This window comes from Diplotaxodon limnothrissa, linkage group LG3 (assembly GCF_057381915.1).
Source record: "Diplotaxodon limnothrissa isolate DT_005_m linkage group LG3, D_limnothrissa_male_GT1.1, whole genome shotgun sequence".
NCBI classification, from domain to species: Eukaryota; Metazoa; Chordata; class Actinopteri; order Cichliformes; family Cichlidae; genus Diplotaxodon; species Diplotaxodon limnothrissa.
The window spans coordinates 30531771-30552033 of NC_140598.1; the positions used below are offsets into that span (position 1 = coordinate 30531771).

Genomic DNA, 20263 nt, shown 5'->3' on the forward strand with positions numbered 1-20263 from the left:
GGATTAAATAAATAATAAATAATATAGAGAGGAGTGCAGGGATGTGTTTGGCAGCGAGCTGGACGTCACTGGTCAGACTGGTTAAACTGTGGTGAAGGTGTGTGGGTCTGCTTCAGTGAGGAGTAGATGACAGCTGAGTCTTTTGCAAAGTCTGAACACAAACACACAGATTACAGAAGGTTTAGTCCTGCACCGGCTCAGTTTATCACAGAGGAGCTGATGTGAGCAGGAGGAGTTTAACACTGCAGGTGAAAGAATAAAACTAAATCTGTCTTATACACTGTATGAACACCTGAATCTCACGAATATAATGACCAATATTTAAATGTACAAACATGCATTTGTAGTTGTATTCAGGCCTTGTGTGTATGAATGACAGAGCTGTGATGTGATAACTTACAAAGGCACCTTTTATTTCCTCGTCTCCTGACATCTCAGAGTTATTTACACCACCTTCACATTTATACAACATGTTTTCTTACTATAGTTACAGAATGTACTGTCTTCATCACACAAACTAGGGTTTGTCTGCCACAGCTGTGTGTATCATGTGTTTAACCTCTTCATATGTTTCTAATATTATAGTTAATCCTCCTCCCAGAGCTAATAACCACATTCATGTGACCACAGTGATTTTCACAGTGTGTGCTGCTACTCTTTTGCTAAACTTTCCTGCAGAGGAGTTCGTGCAGCGAGCATGAAAGAGGAGCAGCTGTACCTCTGTGACTGCTGTTTGTCCTGATGGCGATCTGTGCATAGCTGACATCAGCTGTTCCATACAGTAAAGAATAAACTGCAGCAGGATCGCTCTCTGCAAGACAAGACAGAGTCATGTGACTGATACACAACTGTTGTTTGAGGGTGAGAAAAATTTGGACTTTTCATAAATTAGACCTGCAAGCAGGAGGATGCAGCATGTCTGGTGTTTCACCGAAAGCTGCTTTTACACCTCAGCTAAGGTTCCCACATGTTTACAGACTGTGTTAGTTAATAAAACAGGAAGCTTAATGGCCACAAAGCTCCCCAACTCTCTCAGAAACATGTTTCACTTTTACATGATGCATTAAAATATTTTGCAAAACCAATTTCAAAGAAAAACACTAAACATTTTTGTTTTGTTCTGTTTTTTTACGTTGATCTGACCGTGTTTACCATTTAGCAACGCATCATTATAACGTTTAACTTGGTTTGTCGATACATCACAAACAAAATGGGTTTGGCTCTCTGTGAAAGTCCAATGGACAAACTTTGGCTGTGTTTAATAAAAAGGATGGTGACATGATGAGCTTAGTGTGTTAATGTGGTTTATTAACATCATTACAGGGAACCAGCTTTAGTTCCCAACAAAGGATTCAGCTGTGGATGCTGGACGGCTTGAACTTCACTTTGTTCTGTTTAAGGAGGTTTTTTAATTTTTAGTGAGAGACACACAGCTACTTCCTCCAGCAGCACTTTCTGCCTTATTAAAGGAGGACTGAGAAATAAAAGCTTGTTATTACAATGTATAATGTTATTATTACTATTATTATTTTAGCAGCAGGTTATTTAACTGAGGAAAGCATCGGAGGAGCTTCTCATTTCTTAAACATGTCAGAGGATATGATGTTGCTGTGTTTCAGACGGGTCAAATTATTGGCCTGTGTCAAGCAAAGAAGCAGCTTAGGAAAAGCTCAACTACTAAAACCTGGCTACAAATGACCCCACACGTTATTAAAACCTGGGGGAAAAAACTAAAGAGTGCAAATAAATCACTTAAACATTTGATGACAGCACATCACAAAGAGAGAGCATTTCAACATTTCTGCAGTGCACGATCTTTAATGAATCACTGCTGTCTGAAGTAGATTTCATCACAGTGCATCCAACACACGTTTAAACATCCTGAGGAAATGTCAGAGGATCATCGACGAGTTTAGAGACTGTGTAACAGGAAACGTTTCATACCTCTGGTCACATTTGACTCATACTGGCTGTTTGCTGTTGTTCTTTCCACTAAGGAGTAGGTGGCATCTGGTGCAGGATCTTGCTCTGTAAAACAAAGTCAGACTTTCCATAAACAACAGGACTGGTACTGCTGCTGCTGCTTCAGCATTTGGAATATTAATACAGCTGAAATCCAGAAACATGTTGACACTGTGTGAAATCTCTTAACCACTTATTTTATTCACAATGAAGCACAGAAAACATTTGAAATGTCGAAAAAGACTCATTTTAATGTTTTATGAAAAGGTTGGGACGGGTCAACAAAAGGCTGGAAAAGTAAAAAAGAAACAGCTGGAGAACGATGCTGCATCTAATCAGGTTAACTGGCAGGAGGTCAGGAACATGACTGGGTATAAAAAGAGCTTCTCAGAAATGAAGACCACTGATCTGCAACAAACTGCGGCTACAAATCGTCAAGCAATTTCTCAACATGACAAGTTTCTCCACATAAAATTACCAAAACCTTTGGACATCTCATCATCTACAGTGCAGAATATCACCAACAAATTCAGAGAATCTGAAGGAATCTCTGTGCGCAGGGCCCTCAGTGCTACTTGAGATCCCTGTTTTGAGCATTCAGACAGCACAAACTCGACTCTTTCATGGAAATCACTGCACGGGCTCAGGAGCACTGCAAAAATGTACTGTCTGTGAAGAAGGAGAGGGAGCACTGGGCTTCATATCAGACCTCTGCCTGAAAGTCTGTATCTCTGATCGTGTGGGGATGTTTGTATGTAATCGGCAGCTTGCACATGTGGAACGGCAAAAGTCAGTGTTGAAAAATGTATGCAGATGTATTTTTCAGGAAAGGCTCAGCATATTTCAGCAAGACGATGCCAAACTGCATACTGCATCTATTACGACAGTGTGAATTTGTAGTAGAAGAGTCCAAGTGGTGAATTGTCCTTCTTGCAGGACTTTGAGCAGCTGGAATCCTCTATGGGACAAGAATGAGACCACATTGCTCTCCTAAAAGTCCAGCAGCACCAGTTCCCACGTGTTTACAGACTGTTGTTGTTGTGTGACATGACCCTGGCCAACTTTATTCAAATGTAAAAAGACTTTTGTTTTCTTTAAAAAGTACATATTTTCAGTTTACACATTGTTTTCTTTGTTCTATTGTGAACGGAACGTTTTATTATTTTATTAGGGATTAATGAAGTATTCTGATTGTGAGAAATATAAAGTTATGAGATCTGAAAATCACTGCAACCGTTTGGTGGATGGTGTGTAAAATATAGAAAAGAGCTAATGATGAGAACATGAGCAGTAAAACCGAAATAAAAAAAATCGAGGTGTTTCTTTCTCTCAGTCCAGGGGTGAGAAACTGAAACTGGACAGCAGCAGAGCTTCTCCTTCTTCTTCAGCATGCTGATGTGCAGTTCAAACACACGGGTATTTGGTCGTAAAGTGAAGCTTTGAAAGTACTGACAGTATTAACATGCTACCTAATCAAACATGGGTGTTTGGGCCAACACACATGTTGTAAAAACCCCAAGCACGAGCTGGGCAGACCCTGTTGTGGAACCATCAGAGGAACATCAAAGACTTCTGAGATTATATAACAGGAAACTTTGCGTACCTCGTTTGCTGTTTGATTCCTTTCGGTGGTTTGCTGCTGTTCTTTTCACTGATGAGTAGGAGGCAGCAGCTGCAGGATCTCTCTCTGCAAATACCAAAGATTTCCCTCTGATAATACAACCGTTACTGCTGCTTCGGCATGTTAATATGTATAAAGCATTGTGTTTTTAATGAAGCTGAAATAAAACAGTAACTCTTTCAAAAATCTTTCTGAACGCTGAAAAAAATGTCTCTTTTTTTACAGTCAGATAGCTGGATGGCAGCAAAGCTTCTGCTCTCATCGAGTCTCTTTGACCACAAAGTCTGAAAACACAAACTAATCATAAATATTAAAATATAGGGATATATTTCAAATATGATGATTATCATCAATTATAGTAGCTTAAAATGGACTTTTAGAATTTACTTAAAAATGTGAAGGTCTATGGCTCAACAACTCACAAATATAATAATGTGAAATTAACACATCCTGTGCACCATGTGACCATTTTTAAAGGAACAGTTCACCTCATAATCACACCTACATGTGTTTGGTCTCCAGTGCTGCTTATCCACTCAGATTAGTGACTGGCCAAACTTAGAGATATTTGATTACAGTTTTTTCCTTTAAACTATTTAACATGTTCACATTAAGTGTGAGCAGAATGTGTGTCTCACCTTCAGGTTTCCTCTGGACACATCGCCTAACCAGTACAACCAGTACAACCAGCATTAGCAGCCCAAATATGAAGGGAACAGAAACCAGCACAGAGAGAGGAGGAGAGGAGCACTGAGAAGGAGGAGTAGAGGAAAACGAGGAGGAGAAAGAGGCAGTGGAAGCTGATGGAGGAGGAGAGGTGGAAGAACCTGGAATTAAAGAGAAAAAGGGATCTTTGTGGTCACTTTGAGTCACTTTTGGTCTAAAATCTGTAAAATAAACAAATTCCTCACCTGTGACAGTGATCCAGCTGGATGGAGACTCTCCATGACCGCTGATGTCACACTTGTAGAGGCCTTCATCAGACCTGGAAACATGCTGGATGGTCATGTGACCTGTAGCCTGCTTCCTGATGAGGGAGCCATCTTTATAGAAAGCAGCTGGGAGGTTGGAGGGAGTGGTCTTTGTTTTACAGAGCAGAGTGACGTCATCTCCCTCCATCACAGGGAGGACAGGACTCTGCAGGATCACTGATCCACCTCAACACAGAGACAAACTACAGCATTTCATCCATTTACACACAGCTTCATCAACACTAACTCCACACACTCAGCTTACCAGTGACTGTCAGGTTAACCATGTTACTGATGGGACCCTCTCTGGACTCACACCAGTAAACTCCACTGTCCAAGGTGGCAATGGCATTGAAGATACAGGAAGAACCAGCTGGTTTTCCCCACTTGTCACACTCAGTTCTGATGTCTCTGCTTGTGTTTCTCCTCAGAGTCCATCCAGCAGAGCTGTTGTCCTCCTCACAGCTCAGAGTCACAGAGTCATATTCAAAGAACTGAGAGCTGCTGGGACTCACACTTAAATGAACTGAGAGAAAAACAAACAATTATTTATATATTTTCTCACATAGAGAGCATAAAAGAGGATCCACAAGTACAGCTTCTGAAACAGCTTGTTGATCAGATGCCAAAAGCCCTCCCTTTCAATCTTGCTGCTATCCTTCTGTCACAAATCACCCTGATGAATCTCATCTCCATCCTGATACACTAGTAGATGTTAAAAGTCACTGGCAGGTAGATCTTGTTAAACAAAATATAACGTAACAGTTTATTAAATTCCAAATCCTAAATCTGGTGCAATGCAGTAATACAACAATAAACAGAACAGCTCTACTCAGTAAACGTTTTTCTGTGAGTGCTGCTGTTCTGTTTACTTAGACAGAATCCTGATGGCTGACAGGTTGAACTAACCAGCTGTGCAGATGTTCATGTAGTGATCAAACACTGTGGGTTTTACATAAGTGTCCTATGTGCCTCTTAGTTCATCGTCTCTTTGAAGCAAAATGTTTTAGCTCCTCTCACTCAACACCAACCTTCTTCCCCCTCAAATAGGTGTGAGCAGCACTGTGGGGCTTTTTTGCTCACACATTTAAATATAAGGGATAAACCTCATCATACACAACCAACAGCAGAAAAAAGACTCAATTCAATTTGAAATTTTGAGCATGTTTGATGGGAAAAAAGATACTGAACTGCAAAAACGGATTTTTAATATTTTTAGGTAGACAGTCTGGTGAGAGCTGAACATGTATGTGACTGGATTTTCTCTCAGTCTATGTTAAAAGCACATCCGATCACTTTAACTAAGATTTACAGGTCACTCTGAAGACAACATGAAGATACTAACCTTTTTACATTCACCCTCTTTTTCTTTTTTTACTAATAAGGCCTCAAAAGTGCACGGAGCTTGTTCACTGGACTCTTATAGTAATATCGTTGACAAGAAATGTATCGACTTCCGTGTCAGGAGCTGCTTCTGCTCACGTCTTGGTATCTAGCTGACACTATTTGAAACCAGAAGGCTGAGCTTTTATAATGTCATTAAAAATACAATCAGCAGGATTTTTATTCAAATATTAAACTGAATCAAGACATTTTATTAAATGTTTGACTGAATTTTACCACACAGAGTTTCACTTCACCAACCGTGCATTAAAGCTGCTCTGACTCAGCTGGTCCATCTGAGCCTAACCAGTTTCTATTCTGTCTCTACTTTTGTCACATTCAGCACAGTTCCAAGTTGTTTTTACACTCTTTTATTTTTTATAAAAAGTGTTAGTTGGTAATAAAGCAGGTTGTCCCTCACCTTGGTTAGTTGTGCAGCAGAGCAGCGACATCAGGCCTGAAAACGAAGCACAACAGATACCAACATCTGTTTATAGGAGCAGCAGAACGGTGACCACAAATTAATTTCCAAGCGATGAACTCAAAACGACTTCTTTAAACAGGACGTGCCGTGTAGGAGGAGGTGAGGATACAGTTTCAAACTGCAGTGGTTTATGTGCAAAATCACATTTTTAATGACGTTTAAAAAGTAAAATGTTATAACCTCCTGTTACAGATGTAAAGCAGCTGGATAGAAAGAGCTGATGTGCACACTTCTACTTAAACCTTCTTAGACAATCCTAAAAGTTGCATCTTCCTCTTTGTAGTCTCGTCTCTTGTCCATTTATCTCGAGGTCATTATCACAGTTATTGAGTATTAAGTGTCTCGCTGCCACTCTCAGCAGAACAGCTTCAAGTCACGCAATAAGATTTACAGGCAGCATGTGGTACTTACAGAGCGGCCACAGAAGACGTGTTTGTCCCATCGTGCCACACAGATCTGAGATCTTCTTGTTCCACAGAAGCACTTGAACCCTCCTCCTTCCTCTCGGCAGCGCAGTTTAGAGGCCCTGTGGTTTCTCTGAAGCAGTTCTACGAAAAAAAAGACAGAAAGAAAAAAGGAAAGTCCTGTAAGTTTCAGGTTTGAAGCTGAAATATGAATCACAGAGTTTATTAAAGCGATGAACGGGAAAGAATGAAACATGTCAAAGCTGTGGGCACCTGAATATTATTAGTTTTAAACCTTCATAAAATTTGTTTTAGTGTTTGTCGCTTAGTCTTTGAGGAAATTATCATGACCTGAATGAACCAACCTCAACATGTAAAATGTAGGACATTTATGTAAGCTGTTATTCTGGCCTGTATATGATTTGCACCATATAACAAAATTTAAACTTTCAGGTATTTGATTAACTTCTCATGCACAGAAATGCAGCTTTGCTACACAAACAACACAGAAATGACAGCTGTGAGAGTAGACTTTATATATCTTTATATCTTTCTTGTGTAAATGGAAATTTGTCTGTGTTGTTGAGCAAATTCTTAACGCTAGTGTGTATTTCACGCACATGGAGAGATTTTTTTTTACTCGCTGGTGCACTGTTACACGCAAACTACAAGATGCCCTTTTGGGATTTAACTTGTTGAACATGTCAGTGTGTTAATAAAGTTAACTTGGGAAAAAAAAGCGATGCGGAAGAAAAGTGACGGACATGCGCTGCTGTGCTGCAGCCATGCTTCATTCAAAGTGCCACCTGATCGAAACCAGCGAGAATTGGGAGACTGGGAGGATTTAAACGCAGTGTTTTGCTTTTCATTCCTTTTCTCCCTCATGGACGTCCGTGTGACGGTCGTCCGCACACATGAATGCAAAGGGGGGCAGTTTTACCTCAGGAAGCCAAAGACGGTGATCAGGTGAGTTCATGTCATTCTTCGAGTCGACAACTTTTCAGTCCCTTTTCTTTCTCTACCCGCACACATGTGGAACAGCTTGTTGTTAAATGAAGCCTTTTAAACGTGAGCACTTAGAAAGCAAGCGTCCTCTGACGTCTTCGTGTATCCTGGGTTAGAATAAGCGCTTTTCCCTTGATGTCCCTGAATGCATCAACGTGCAGAGTCTCAGAGGCATTTCGACAGCTTTTGAGTTTCCTGGTTGTAAAACTGCTGCTGAAGACAGTTTATTACAGGTTAGTTCATCTTGCGCAGTGTTAGTTAAACATTTCGATCATTATGAGTAAGAATTAAACCTGCAGTGCCCGCTGACGGACACTAGAGGGCAGTCAGTCATTTCACATTTACAGAAATACACAGGTTGAAACCAAATATTATTTCTCCAGCATCTATAGTAGAATAATAGAAACAAAAAACAAAACAAAAGCAAAATTAATATATAATAAACACTAATAAACAATATAAACACTTCATGGATTATCTCACTTCGTCTAGGCTACTCAAACAGGGGAGAGAGATCAGGGCAGTGCTGCGGTGTGTAGGAGGATATGCCGGGGTAGTGACGATGAGCAGGCGAGCAGAGATGGTTGAGGTTAACAGCATAGACTGCAATATGTTTTTGTGGTTGGAATCCTCAGTAAACAAACAGCTCCACGCCCTGCCACTAGCGTGTGATCTAAGGCGAGATAAACAGTGTGTGCAGCTTCAGAGCTAAACCCCGCTGAGACAGCTAATGCAGCTTTCCAGCCCACGTCTCCGTGAACCTTACAGTGTGTGCGCGCTGCGAGTTCGACCAAATGATGAATAACACAGTCCGCTACAGTGAGACGTTAGACATACAATAGATCAGCACAGGTTTTATAGTTAGATGTAACTGATGTATGGAGTGATTTTAAATTCCCACTGTACAAAAACGGCAACAAACAAACACACAAATAAAAAAAAAAACAGACAAAAAAAACAGTGATCACCGTCGCACAGAGATATTGTAAAGACTGTGTAAAACGTAAGACTGGGGGCGTGTCCTAAACGCAGCAGACCGCCTTTGACTCCTTGGCAAAACAAATGTACGCACATCCAGTTTCCAGCAACTTCAGGGTGGTCGGTTGTGAGTTGTTCTGCAGAAATGTCTCACATTCTTCTTCTTCTTCTTCTGACTTTCGAGACAGCGGCATCAGAAGGTGAGTGCCAAACAAGCAGAGGAGTTGGCAGTCTGCCAAACGCTGTGACTCACGATTTTTAGGGAAGTTTTTTTTTTTTAAACAGCTGTTCAAATGTAATCATTAATAGCAGCGTGTTTGCAGCGAGCAGCCACCTGAAAATCGTAACTGTGGCCCGGCTGATGGTAAATAAAATCAAATGCGAGCGAGATGATAAACATATCTTTGAGATTCACTGCTGCTCTTTAAATCTGCAGATTTGCAGTGAAACAAAAGCGAAACTGCGTTTTCTTTACTTGATATAGGCAGAATGTTGCATCAAAGAAAAGAGTTTGAAGTGATGGGCGAGTGAGATTGAATTCATTGCCTGCAGGCATGAATATTGTTAAGTAAATGAAAGGCGTTTCCAGTCCATTTGTTATAATCAGAGCCGGTGTTCCAGCTTAACTGGTTTTTTTCCACTTTGAGAGGATGATGTTTTTTGCATTTAAACAAATGGTGGCAAAACTATATAGTTTATATATATATAATAATAATATATACTGAGGTACCAATCGGATAGATGCGTGCCAGGAAATCTGTTTATTTCAAAAGCGAACAGCCCAGATTCTCATTAAAGCAACAGATTTGCTTATAAAGTGCTCTGTAGTCATCTCGGTGTACATCGCTCCTCTTTTACACCCTGCTGGTTTGCTTATCTTGTGCAGAATATTACGATGACATCATGTTATATCGAGCAGCAGCTGATTACATTAAACTTTGACTGTTATCACTGGTTAACTTGGGCGTGTTTCCTAAATCAGCAGATGTTAAACAGCTGACAGGTCAACAGGATATATGCAGGTAAACTCAAAGGTCTATTGACCTGATCGATGGTGTCGTGAGAAAACACTGGCTCGTCAAAAGTTTATTATTATTTTTTAATTAAAATAATTTCATTGTTGTCGGGAGATAATATTGATGCTAATTTCTAGGAGCTGGAGATTGTTTTTTTTTTTTTTTGCAGAGGTCTTTAATCTTGTCAAACCACATAAGCCACTGACAGACAGATGAACACTCAGTGAAAATGATAAATCTGCAGATCCAACATCTAGAACACTGAGAGTCGAATAAGTAAACAAATCTAACCAGTTAACATAAGAACCAGTTTACCTGGAACACCAGCACGAGGTGTTGAGTGGCTCTAAGCAGAGATTAATTTGGACTGCATGCTTCCATCGCCTACCACCCACCTCAGCACCACCAATACTTATATATTGTCCATATTTGATCTTTTGCACATCTAAAACATCGGTTATTGATGTCTTACTGCAGCGGTGGGGAACTCCAAGCCTTAAGGGCCGGTGTCCTGCAGGTTTTAGATCTCACCCTGGGTCAATACACCTGAATCAAATGATTAGTTCATTACCAGGCCTCTGGAGAACTTCAAGACATGTTGAGGAGCTAATTTAGCCATTTAAATCAGCTGTGCTGGATCAAGGACACATCTAAAACCTCAAGGCCACCTTTGAGGCCTGGAGTTCCCCCGCCTCTATCTAACTGGAACTGAAAGGGAAGAAAAAGACAGGAAACAGTAAACATTGCATTTACAAAGCAAATAAATAACACGCCCTAACCCACAGCAGCAGAGTTAAGTATCTGGTTTACACCCATTCAAAAACTTGCCAAATCTTCTCTCGCAGCGCCAAACAGACTATTCTTCTTTTGAATCTAGTTTTAAGATTCTGGTGCTCCACGTGCTGACAATCGGGTGTCTGATTGGCTCCTTATCAGCAGCACCTGTGAGCATGGACCCTCTTGCAGCGCACAGTTAGCGTCTGCTCCTAGCGGGGGTGACAAGAGGAAGACAGCTAATGTATCTGTGAATAATAAGGAGATCTCACAGCTTTTTCCATAATGGTCTGGAAATGACTCCGTAACTGGAATACAGCTAAAATGATAATGTGCAGTTGCACTTTTAAGAAAGCTCATTTTGAAATGTATTGCTAGACACACACAAATGGATAGGATTCAGCCTGACACAAGGATAGGCCGAGGATCAAAGGATCTGCTGTTAATGACTACCATAGCTAGGGATGGGTATCGAAAACCGGTTCTTGTTGAGAACCGGTTCCCACTGTTTCAATTCCTTGGAATTGTTTGCCATTTTTGCAAACGATTCCCTTATCGATTCCAGTCACCACGTTGCGGAGCGTCATTTACCTGGCAGGAAACACGGCGCCTAAGCGGCTCAAACGCTCAAAAGTTTGATTATACTTTATGAGAACCGATGACAACAGGGCAACTTGCAAAGTAGATATTTCATTTAAGGGAGGAAACACTACGAATATGCAAAAGCATTTGCTCACAAAACACGCGATGACACGCGTTTTTAATTCCGCTCCGGACTCGTGACTCTCAACCCAGCAGCAGCGGTAACGTTTGCACGTCCTCTCCCGTTAATGCGGCAGGTAAATAATCAACTAACAGTGCATATTATGTTAGCGCAATCTGCCTTATTACAAAACCTGCCATTACTGTACATGTCTCTCTCATCATGGTCACCTATAGGTGACCATGATGAGAGAGACAGACAGAGTCTGGCTCAGATGCTGGCAGTTCTCGCTGCAGTCTACCCGTAGCGTCTCCTTTCAGGCCAGGATAGACGAATGTCACCGAGCAGTGTCTAAGTTTGTGGTAAAAGGCTTGCACCCATTTGCCACAGCAGATGCCCCGATTTTTGGTAAGTGAATGTGTTTAATTGTAGGCAGGGACATTACTGGATATTCTTGTGTAATTGCTACAGAACAATTTATGTTATACTTTGTTATTGCTACAGAAGAATATTTATTTTATTATTTTACATTTACATTTTTTTTTCCTGGGGACCCTGTGACACCCCATTGAAGAGCCATAGGCTGTGGATCTCTTAAGATCTCACTGCTGGGTTTGTAAGGCCATGTTACTCCTAAATTTCTATCTTGTTCAAAGAGAAGATATAAAACAAAGTTCTAAGCTAATCGACCTTAGTGTTCTCCTTTTTAAAAAAAAAAAAAAAGAATCGATAAGAGAATCGATAAAGAATCGAATCGTTAAACAGAATCGAAAATGGAATCGGAATCGTTAAAATCTTATCAATACCCATCCCTAACCATAGCCCATTACTTCAGAAAACTGGAGTTACGTTTGTCATAGAAAACATTGCCTAAGGTGTCTTTACAGCACGGTTTACTACAACAATACAATAATACCATAGTTTTACAATAATATCTAAGATGGTCGAGGTCATCGTGGAATGCGATTCAAATATAAAGCCCTAAACTCACAGCACACCTTTAAAGGCTGGTTTCATTTTTCATTTTAACTAGCGTGACTGTAGCTAGATTATGATAAGATACTGTAATCAGTCAGTCACATCTTGCTGCTTTTGTTCTGGTTTTTTAGTTTTTGTTTTTTTTTCTCCCTCTGATGGATAAATCCTTTTGATGCATTGTTAGAGTGAATTGTTAAATGTTGTCATTTCTACGCTTGCCAACTCTGATGAAAGAAATTCCACTGTCCTTCCCCCCAGATTCTCCAGGTTCTAGGTGGGGGGCTGTAATGTTTTATTGCAGATACAAACTATCTGGAAGATCTGCTTCTTTTCATGTAAGCTTCCTGCGTTTACGACCCTTTGGTCAGCAGGAGGTCTCACTCACACACACACACACACACACACAGTCTTACAGAAGTTCACACATATACATACAATGCCTTGCCTTAGAACCATGTGGGCGTGGTTTTGTTCTGATGTTTTGTCTCTCAATAAAAAGGCAGCAAGGGAGGTCATCGCCGAGGTCATTTTCGTGGTGGACACAGGCCTCCCTAGCGCAAGTGATCGATCGATCGACTGTCTTGTTTTCTTCATGATGAATACGTCTCTAGAATTAGCGAGGCTTGTGGAAACACAGACCCAACATTCATATTTGTTGCAAGTAGAACAACACAGAAATCTTTATACCAGTAGTTTTAAGTTGTCATATCGTTAGCATATTTATCTTTCTGCATGAAACCAGAAAATGACCTAATGTGTTACAAAACAATCGCATGTTATTGTATTTAGCAATGTAGCTTCCAGACATATAGGTTTATAGATGTTGTTCATATCAGTGCAATTTGATGTTGCCTTTGAAATCTCCAAAAGTTGATTCTGTTCATGTGGACGTAGCGTTTTGTGGGAGAAACGTTTCGTCACTCATCCAAGTGACTTCTTCAGTCTCAGCTGAAGGTTTCCCCGATCTTAGGAAGAGTACATTTGCATAATGACTGAAACCATGAAGGAACAATGGGCTGGGAGGTCAGTTCCTTAATATTAATTATGCAAATTCACATGACCATTGATCAATGGCCTTGAGTACCATTCACATAGAGTTGTGGAATGGCTTCAATCACAGCATTGTAAGATGGCCAGGACTCTGCAGTCTATTTACACTTACAGGCCAGTGGACACGCTTTCAATGATGAGGGTGTACACATCCTGGACAGGGAGGAACGCTGGTTTGAGCGCAGAGTCAAGGAGGCCATTTATGTGAAAAGGGAAAGACCATCTCTGAATGGAGGAGGGAGCCTAAGGGGACATCTGTCACCATCTTACTATTCTGTGATTGCAGCCATTCCTCAACTCTGTGTGAATTGTACTGATTGCCATTGATCATCACGTAGCGTGCCACACGAAACACAAGACACTTTGCAACCTGCTCTTTAATCACTTTAATCCCCGCTTTTTCTCCTGCTTTGTACACATTAATCATGTTTGTTCCTGCTCTCTTACTTTTTAGAGTTTATACTTGCCCAGTTTGTGTGGCACACCCACAATTTCATTGTACATGTACAATGACAGGAGAGGGCTTTTCTATTCTATTCTATTTGGTTTTTATTTACAAATCTTTAAGGTTATACAAATGGTACAATGGGAATTTCGGGGAAAACATTTCCTGAGAATTCAAGGGCATCGCAGCTGTGTCATTGTGGGTTCTTTGTAACAGTCAACATATTGATAGGGATTCTTGGGAACGGCGCTGGGAAGAAAATGTGCAAATTCTAAAAAAGAGAGCCACAAAGTCTGACCAGTACTTTGTACCATATGATTTGAGTCTGGTGTTCTTAGAGAAGAGCTTGTTACTCAAGGTGTTTCTGTTCAGCAGGGAATTTCACGAAACCTGTTAATCCCTTGAGGTGATTTTAAGTAATCGAGCCAGACACAAACAATGAATGTTGTAACCTGAGTCAGGTGTTTGTGTGCACAGAGTAGGTTATAATCACAGAGGTGGATGAGGTCACTTTGAGCTTGATTTTTTTTTTTTTTTTATTCTCCTTTGTTGTGGATCTCCTGGAATAAAAAGTTATTCACACAAGCAGGTGACACATTCACATTTATGGAGGACCCTTTTTCCAACAAACAACACAAAACTAGGCTCATTACAGACTTGAATAGGAGCTTGTATTCTGACTCTCCTAACATCTGTATGTGATTTGTCTCAGCAGTGCATTTTTGTTCTTTGTTTCTTGTAAATAAAGCATAAACCGAGACAGAAAAGCTACCAATCCCCACAAATCCTGCATGAAATCCTGAATGCAAGCAGAAGACTCTAACCTACACCTATCAAGGACATTTGTGACTTTTCATGTCACTTTAAAATACAGCAGAGATGGTGGTGAAAGTGCATCTTCAAGAGATGCACATCTTCTCTAAGGTCCTTGGGCTTGTTTTGGATGCATGTCGAGCTGCAGGAATCCATTACTTGAGTCCGCTGATGTTTTTTTTAGATGTCTTCAGTGCTTCCCGTCCTGTTCCTGTCAGAAGTCTCTGAATATGCTCATGTACTGGAAAGAAAACAACTTTACTTTAGAGGGACTCACATGAGTTCTTCTACACAATATATCTTAAAGAGATGCAGTATGACACGTTATCAATGTTTGCTTTTTTCTTTTGTCTTTGGTCACACAGATATAACAGTGAGGTGTGGACAAGATGTCACTCTTCACTGTCAGGATCCCAGGGGTGTAAATATCACCCTGTTAGAGTGGAGCATACCTGAGATTAAGTCAGACGGATACGTCTTCTTCTACCGAAACCGGCGCTCATATGAAAGCTACCAGCACGAGCGTTTTAAAGGCCGAGTGGAGCTGGCAGACCCGTCTATGAAAAACGGAAACGTTTCTGTGATTCTGAAGAACGTCAACGTCAACGATACAGGAACATATGAGTGTCGGATTATAACCAGTGATCTCAGCAGCGGTCAGAGAGTTCAGAGTGAGTCCAGGCAGTCCATCGACCTCACAGTCATAGACTCTGGTGAGTTGAGAGGTTCACTTTACTACTTATTCTTCTTCTGACTTGTAGGGACATGTGGAGGCAAATTGCAGCCCTCACTGCACGGCTAAGCACAAAAGAGCTTTTTGTGTCTGTGAACTGTGATGCTGGCTTTTCGGAAGGAAGCATTATCTGTTCATTCATGGTAAAAACAGAAGACCCTGCATGTTATTTTCCACCATCTGATAAAAGAAAGAGGAGAAAAATCCCCAACCTACGTCACTGGAAAGGATTTAAAAAATATCGTCTTTGGATGGGCTCTGAATTTAGCGCAGACTTTGATGTTTATGAAATCTTCACTGCAAACTGCAGTGATCTTATTTTTCTGTTTCTACTGTGGTCTGAGATATAATGATGCATCCTGCAGTGACAGGTGGTGACATATCTGATCTGACACAGTTGTTTATTGGCTGTGTTTTATTTATATGCAGACATCTGCTATTGCTCTTTTTTCCATGCTCTGTGTGACATTATTATACCACCTGAGTGTGTTGTACATGTTTGAAGTCCACGGACTAACCTGCACTGTCTCATAGTTCAGAGTTTTGAATGTGGTGGTTCAGTGAAGCAAGAAAGAAAGACGGTGCAGGCAGCTGGTTGAAAAGACTCCGATTTTGAGGCTGGTGTGCAGCCGAGACACAGATGACATGAAAAGAGTCTGTGTGAGTTTAAACTGAGTGTAGTGTTGAATAACTGATTTACAAAGTTGTGTACTCACTCTAGTACTTTAGCTTTCGAGTACCTATAGCAGAATCTTTTATTATGCAGAAAAATGTCCGTGATATGATTGGATCATAGTTGTTGCAGCATTAAAATGTGCTTCCTTTTAATGTATAAGATGGAGATTTTATTGGGTTATACTTCTGGGTGGTTTTATCTATATTAATCGAGCAATATATCAGTATCAGTACAATTATAACTAACAAGGTACCGTAAAATAATGAACTGAAGTTTCATATTTCTGGGGGTCTAGCGTCACCCTGCACTCTCATCTTTGGGTGCACCCCTGCTTTTCTTCTTTCCATGGGGAAAATGTATTTTGAATTGTATATTTAAGTTTATATTTAGTTCTGTTTCTTGTTTTTATGCTTTTATTTGATTGGTGCTTTACTTGGTATACATGCAGCAGCTTTAGAGAGAGAAAATAAAAGTGTCAGTCTCTGAAACACGACGCAGTGATGCTGCTCAGCGTTTATTACTGTTTGCAGGATTTCAAAGTATAAAAGCAGAAATACTGTCAGCATACCTGAGTCCTCACACCTGTTTTGTTTTTTCTCTGCAGGAAGCGAGGATGAACAGGACAAGAAGACATTTCTTTTAGCTATAGGTATTGTTGTTGTTGTTTTAAGTTTTTTTGTTATTCTTAGTGCTGCTGTATGTATCCACAGAAAAAAGAAATCATCAACACACAGGGAACATGAACATTATAAACATCCACCTGAAAAAGAGCTGATCTGAAATGCATCAGACGATGTGTAAAATATTATTTTCTGACCCTGTTATCAAGCAGACAGCACAAACAAGGGTCCCCTCACAGCAACATGGCTTCGATGCACCGCTCCTCTGATCTCAAGTCATGTTCTCCCATCAATCATTAAAAGTAACATTAGGTCAATGCTGTGGCTGCAACAAGCTTCATGACTGTTTCTATTTCTTTTCCCTTTTTTTCTTTTAAGCTCTAACTTTATTCTGTGCGGTTTTCTGCAGAGCTTGATCTTACTGTGAGAACAGGCGGCAGGTAGAGAACAGCAGGCGAGCGTAGTGGAGCTTTTAGCAGGTAGAGAGGTGGAGGAGACAGACGTAGAGTAAATCAGTTCAGACAGTGCATTAAAACGGGGCCACAGTAGCACGGTTCGCAGGTTCTCACAGCTAATTAAGCACTTTATTAAGTTCTTTAAGCTTTTATTTTGCACCTTTAAACACTTTATTTTACTTGCTGCTATTTGTGGCAACTGCAGCCAATCAGTGACTTCCTTCTTTCTGGCCATTGCCTCCATTAGATCAAAATAATTCGCCAAACACAAGTCAGGTAATGTAATATGTGATTATAGTATAACCATAATATTTATTTAAAAAACATACAAACCATTATCACAATGGTTTTATTGTGTTATTATATGAGTTGTGGAAAGTTCTGAGTTGGATCTGTAAATATCAGAAACCTTATTTAAACTCAGCTGATCTCACGTTCAGATCTCCATCTCGGGCGTCGCTGTTTTTAGACTTCCCGTCATGTCCACTTAAATTTGTTCCTCTGCACAAGTTGCAAGGTTGATGTTTCCATTGACTTTCATTTTCAGGAGTTCACTCGAACATTAATCTGGTGAATAGGAAGGATTTTAATTCTGAAGACGTTTTAACACAATCTGAGTCAGTTGGTGCTTTCAGCCCCTGACAGTTCTGCTCGTTTCCTGTTCTGATGCCTCAGGATCTCACCCTTTCTCCTGATCGGCGCCCTCTCCTGTTGTGCTGCCTTCAGGCATTGAAACTCATCAGAAAACTGCTCAGTCGTGAAGTTTAGGTTAGTTTTAAATACAATTTGTTTGCTGTTTGTCGTTTGAGGTCTGTGGTGAGGCTGCAGAGGTCAGAGAGGGACTTCCTCTGAGATCTAAAAGCAGCAGCGGCTCTCAAAACAGTCCATAGGTTTCTGATTTTTATCGATCTCTTCTCAGAACTTTTCAGAATTTAAGTCTTTATTTATCTGATGTACTCAGTGTGTTAATATTTCACTCTTTGTTTTCTGTTTTGCTAGTCCCCACTGATCTTCTTTAGTTTGTCAGTTCAAATGTTGTGGATTCTTACTGATATCCAGTCTGACTCTGACAGAGTGATAAGCAAAGTTCATTGGAAATATCCACTGTCAAAAAAAAGAATAAATCGATATTTGAAGCTCAAAAGGGACAGTGCAATGTGTAAAAGGAAGGTGGAAGAAGATGGACGGGCGTTCAAAATTAAAACCGAGCAGGATGAGCGGTCATATCAGGAGTCGGCAGGAGGAACGAGGTATGAAACCCATGGAGAGAAATGTGGCTTCCCTCCATGTTTAGCTGTTGTTTGTATATTTTGTGTCCAAGCCAAGTGGATCTGTTGGCTCAAATTAGTAAATAATACATAGAAAATACGTGTTCATATGTATGCATGTACACATGTTCATTTCTCAGTACCATTTTTACATTGGAACTTTGTTTTTTGTGACATATTTGTATTATATTCATGCTCTTTTGTCTTCTGTTCATTTAAATTAACTGTAAGTGTTGTGCAGTTGGCTGGACTGTTGATCTGAACTCATCATAGAAATAAAGTGAGAGCCTCATATCACAACTAACACAATGACGGGTTTGTTTGATGTTTTTTCCCTCTAGGGGCTTTTTCTCTGATTAAAGCAAAAATAGGGGAACTATGTCATTAACTTCAGCCTGTTTACACTTGTGCACTTCCTTCTTCTAAACTCAAGTAATTATAATTATGGGTGTTTTTTCGTAAATGCTTCTCTGTAGAAATGAACTTTCTTAGTTGAGTCCAGCATTGAAAGACATTTTAGATCTTTATATGCCAAACAAATAAAAAGTTAAATCGGCACAGTCAAGAGGCGGGAAACAGAAAATGTTTGAAGTGTCCTTTAACTGTGACTAAAATGTTCCTAAATTCCCCCTGGTACTGTTGTTGGTATGTAGCAGGAATGGCTGCGGCTCATTTCAGATGCACTCGGGTTATTTCCACTCCTGCTCTGAAGTACACTGTGCTCACAAACACGACACAGTATATCGCTCCAGCTGCAAGCTATCAACCTTTACTGACTCGACTGTTTGGTCACATGTCTGGTTAGCTGACATTGACCTTAAAGACAGTTTAACTTCCAGGGCACGCAAAGCTATTTAAAACCTTATTTTGGGCAAAGTCAGCAGGTTTAAAAAAAAAACTTGAGATCAGATTTGACTGCTGAGTCTGTACATGTACTTTTTATGTCTTGGGAATACTTCAAAAATAACTACCAAAACAGGACCCATTAGGTCTGTTTTAATGTTTTCTTTTTAACAGGAGCTGCTTTTCTTTCTCTGTCATCATAAAGTCAGACTGGGATTAGGGAATCTGCAGAATCTGTTACTGATGAGTGCACTTTGCTTCCAAAATAAAAAAACAGCTGACCGTCAGTCACTTTGGTTAAATCAGTCAGAAGCCACGAGTACAGCTCACGAAGACTTTATCACGAATGCCAATAAAGATAAGTCATGTTTTCAGTTGAAGCTTATCTCATACTGAAAGTCAGAGTTCAGCATGTTTCCTCATATTTTTACCAAGATTATGTTTTCTGAACCCACAGAGAGGATGGGAATGATGTTTGTCTGATGATACAAACTGTTGACTTGCTCAGTAGTGGTGACGTGTGTCACAGTGACCTGTAGATAGACATTTGTGATACTGTGGGGACTGATGCACTGTGACTTTCACTTCTAGGAAAATGAAACGGGTCAGAGGATGACTTCTCTGGTCACAGCCTGTAAATAAATGACTCAGCACAACACAAACACAACTGGTCAAAATGTTCATTTCACTAATGTTCTTTGCTGTGGATGTTCCTGTTTGTCCGAAACAGCCACGTAAAAACGAACAACTGCACATCCCTCACAATCAGATCATCAGATCGTTGCTGTACTTTCTTTCTTTTCTGCTGGTCACCACTTTGTCTGTGTGTAATTCTGTGAACAGGATGTGGTCAGACTTAATAAGACTAAAGCTGTGTGTGCGTGTGTGTGTGTGTGTGTGTGTGTGTGCGTGTGTGTGTGTCTCAGCAGTGCTTCTGTAAGCTGGCTGATTTTCTGCATCTTCATCCCTACAGTTGTTAATTCCTGACTAGAAGAACATCTGGAAGCTGCTGAACATCTGTTTCTTCCCGCTGAGCTTTAAAATATGAGCAAAACAGAAACAGGCCTTCAAGTGAGGAGTA

General features: G+C 40.4%; 3 protein-coding genes across 4 annotated transcripts in view; 2 read left to right on the forward strand and 1 right to left on the reverse strand.

The window, feature by feature from the left end:
• The window catches only part of LOC146635296 (butyrophilin-like protein 2), a 614223-nt gene that overhangs the window by 583134 nt on the left and 10826 nt on the right, over positions 1-20263 (forward strand). The window lies entirely within an intron of this gene.
• Positions 66-6863, reverse strand: LOC146635314 (uncharacterized). Its single transcript, XM_085345584.1, has 9 exons — positions 6833-6863; positions 6359-6394; positions 4820-5080; positions 4495-4740; positions 4222-4410; positions 3566-3649; positions 1945-2028; positions 719-811; positions 66-151 (listed from the first exon to the last, which is right to left on the reverse strand). Exons 1-9 carry the CDS (start codon positions 6861-6863, stop codon positions 66-68), a joined length of 1110 nt encoding a protein of 369 aa, XP_085201710.1.
• On the forward strand, positions 8890-18625 carry LOC146635315 (ICOS ligand-like). 2 transcript variants are annotated; one of them, XR_014905056.1, is made up of 4 exons: positions 8890-9008; positions 14953-15300; positions 16601-17839; positions 18071-18625. XR_014905056.1 is itself a non-coding variant. In XM_085346284.1 (3 exons), exons 1-3 carry the CDS (start codon positions 8954-8956, stop codon positions 16774-16776), a joined length of 579 nt encoding a protein of 192 aa, XP_085202410.1. In that variant the 5' UTR covers positions 8890-8953; the 3' UTR covers positions 16777-18625. The 2 variants fall into 2 exon arrangements, 1 of the variants encoding a protein (XP_085202410.1); XM_085346284.1 differs by having other exon boundaries at positions 16601-18625.

Coding starts and splice junctions, on each gene's coding strand:
- LOC146635315 (XM_085346284.1), top strand. CDS start 8,954: ATGTCTCACATTCTTCTTCTTCTTCTTCTGACTTTCGAGACAGCGGCA. Junction 9,009..14,952: donor CGAGACAGCGGCATCAGAAG/GTGAGTGCCAAA, acceptor TTGGTCACACAG/ATATAACAGTGAGGTGTGGA. Junction 15,301..16,600: donor CCTCACAGTCATAGACTCTG/GTGAGTTGAGAG, acceptor TTTTCTCTGCAG/GAAGCGAGGATGAACAGGAC.
- LOC146635314 (XM_085345584.1), bottom strand. CDS start 6,863: ATGGGACAAACACGTCTTCTGTGGCCGCTCT. Junction 4,741..4,819: donor GGTTAACCTGACAGTCACTG/GTAAGCTGAGTG, acceptor CTCTGTGTTGAG/GTGGATCAGTGATCCTGCAG. Junction 152..718: donor GACAAACAGCAGTCACAGAG/GTACAGCTGCTC, acceptor GTTTGTGTTCAG/ACTTTGCAAAAGACTCAGCT.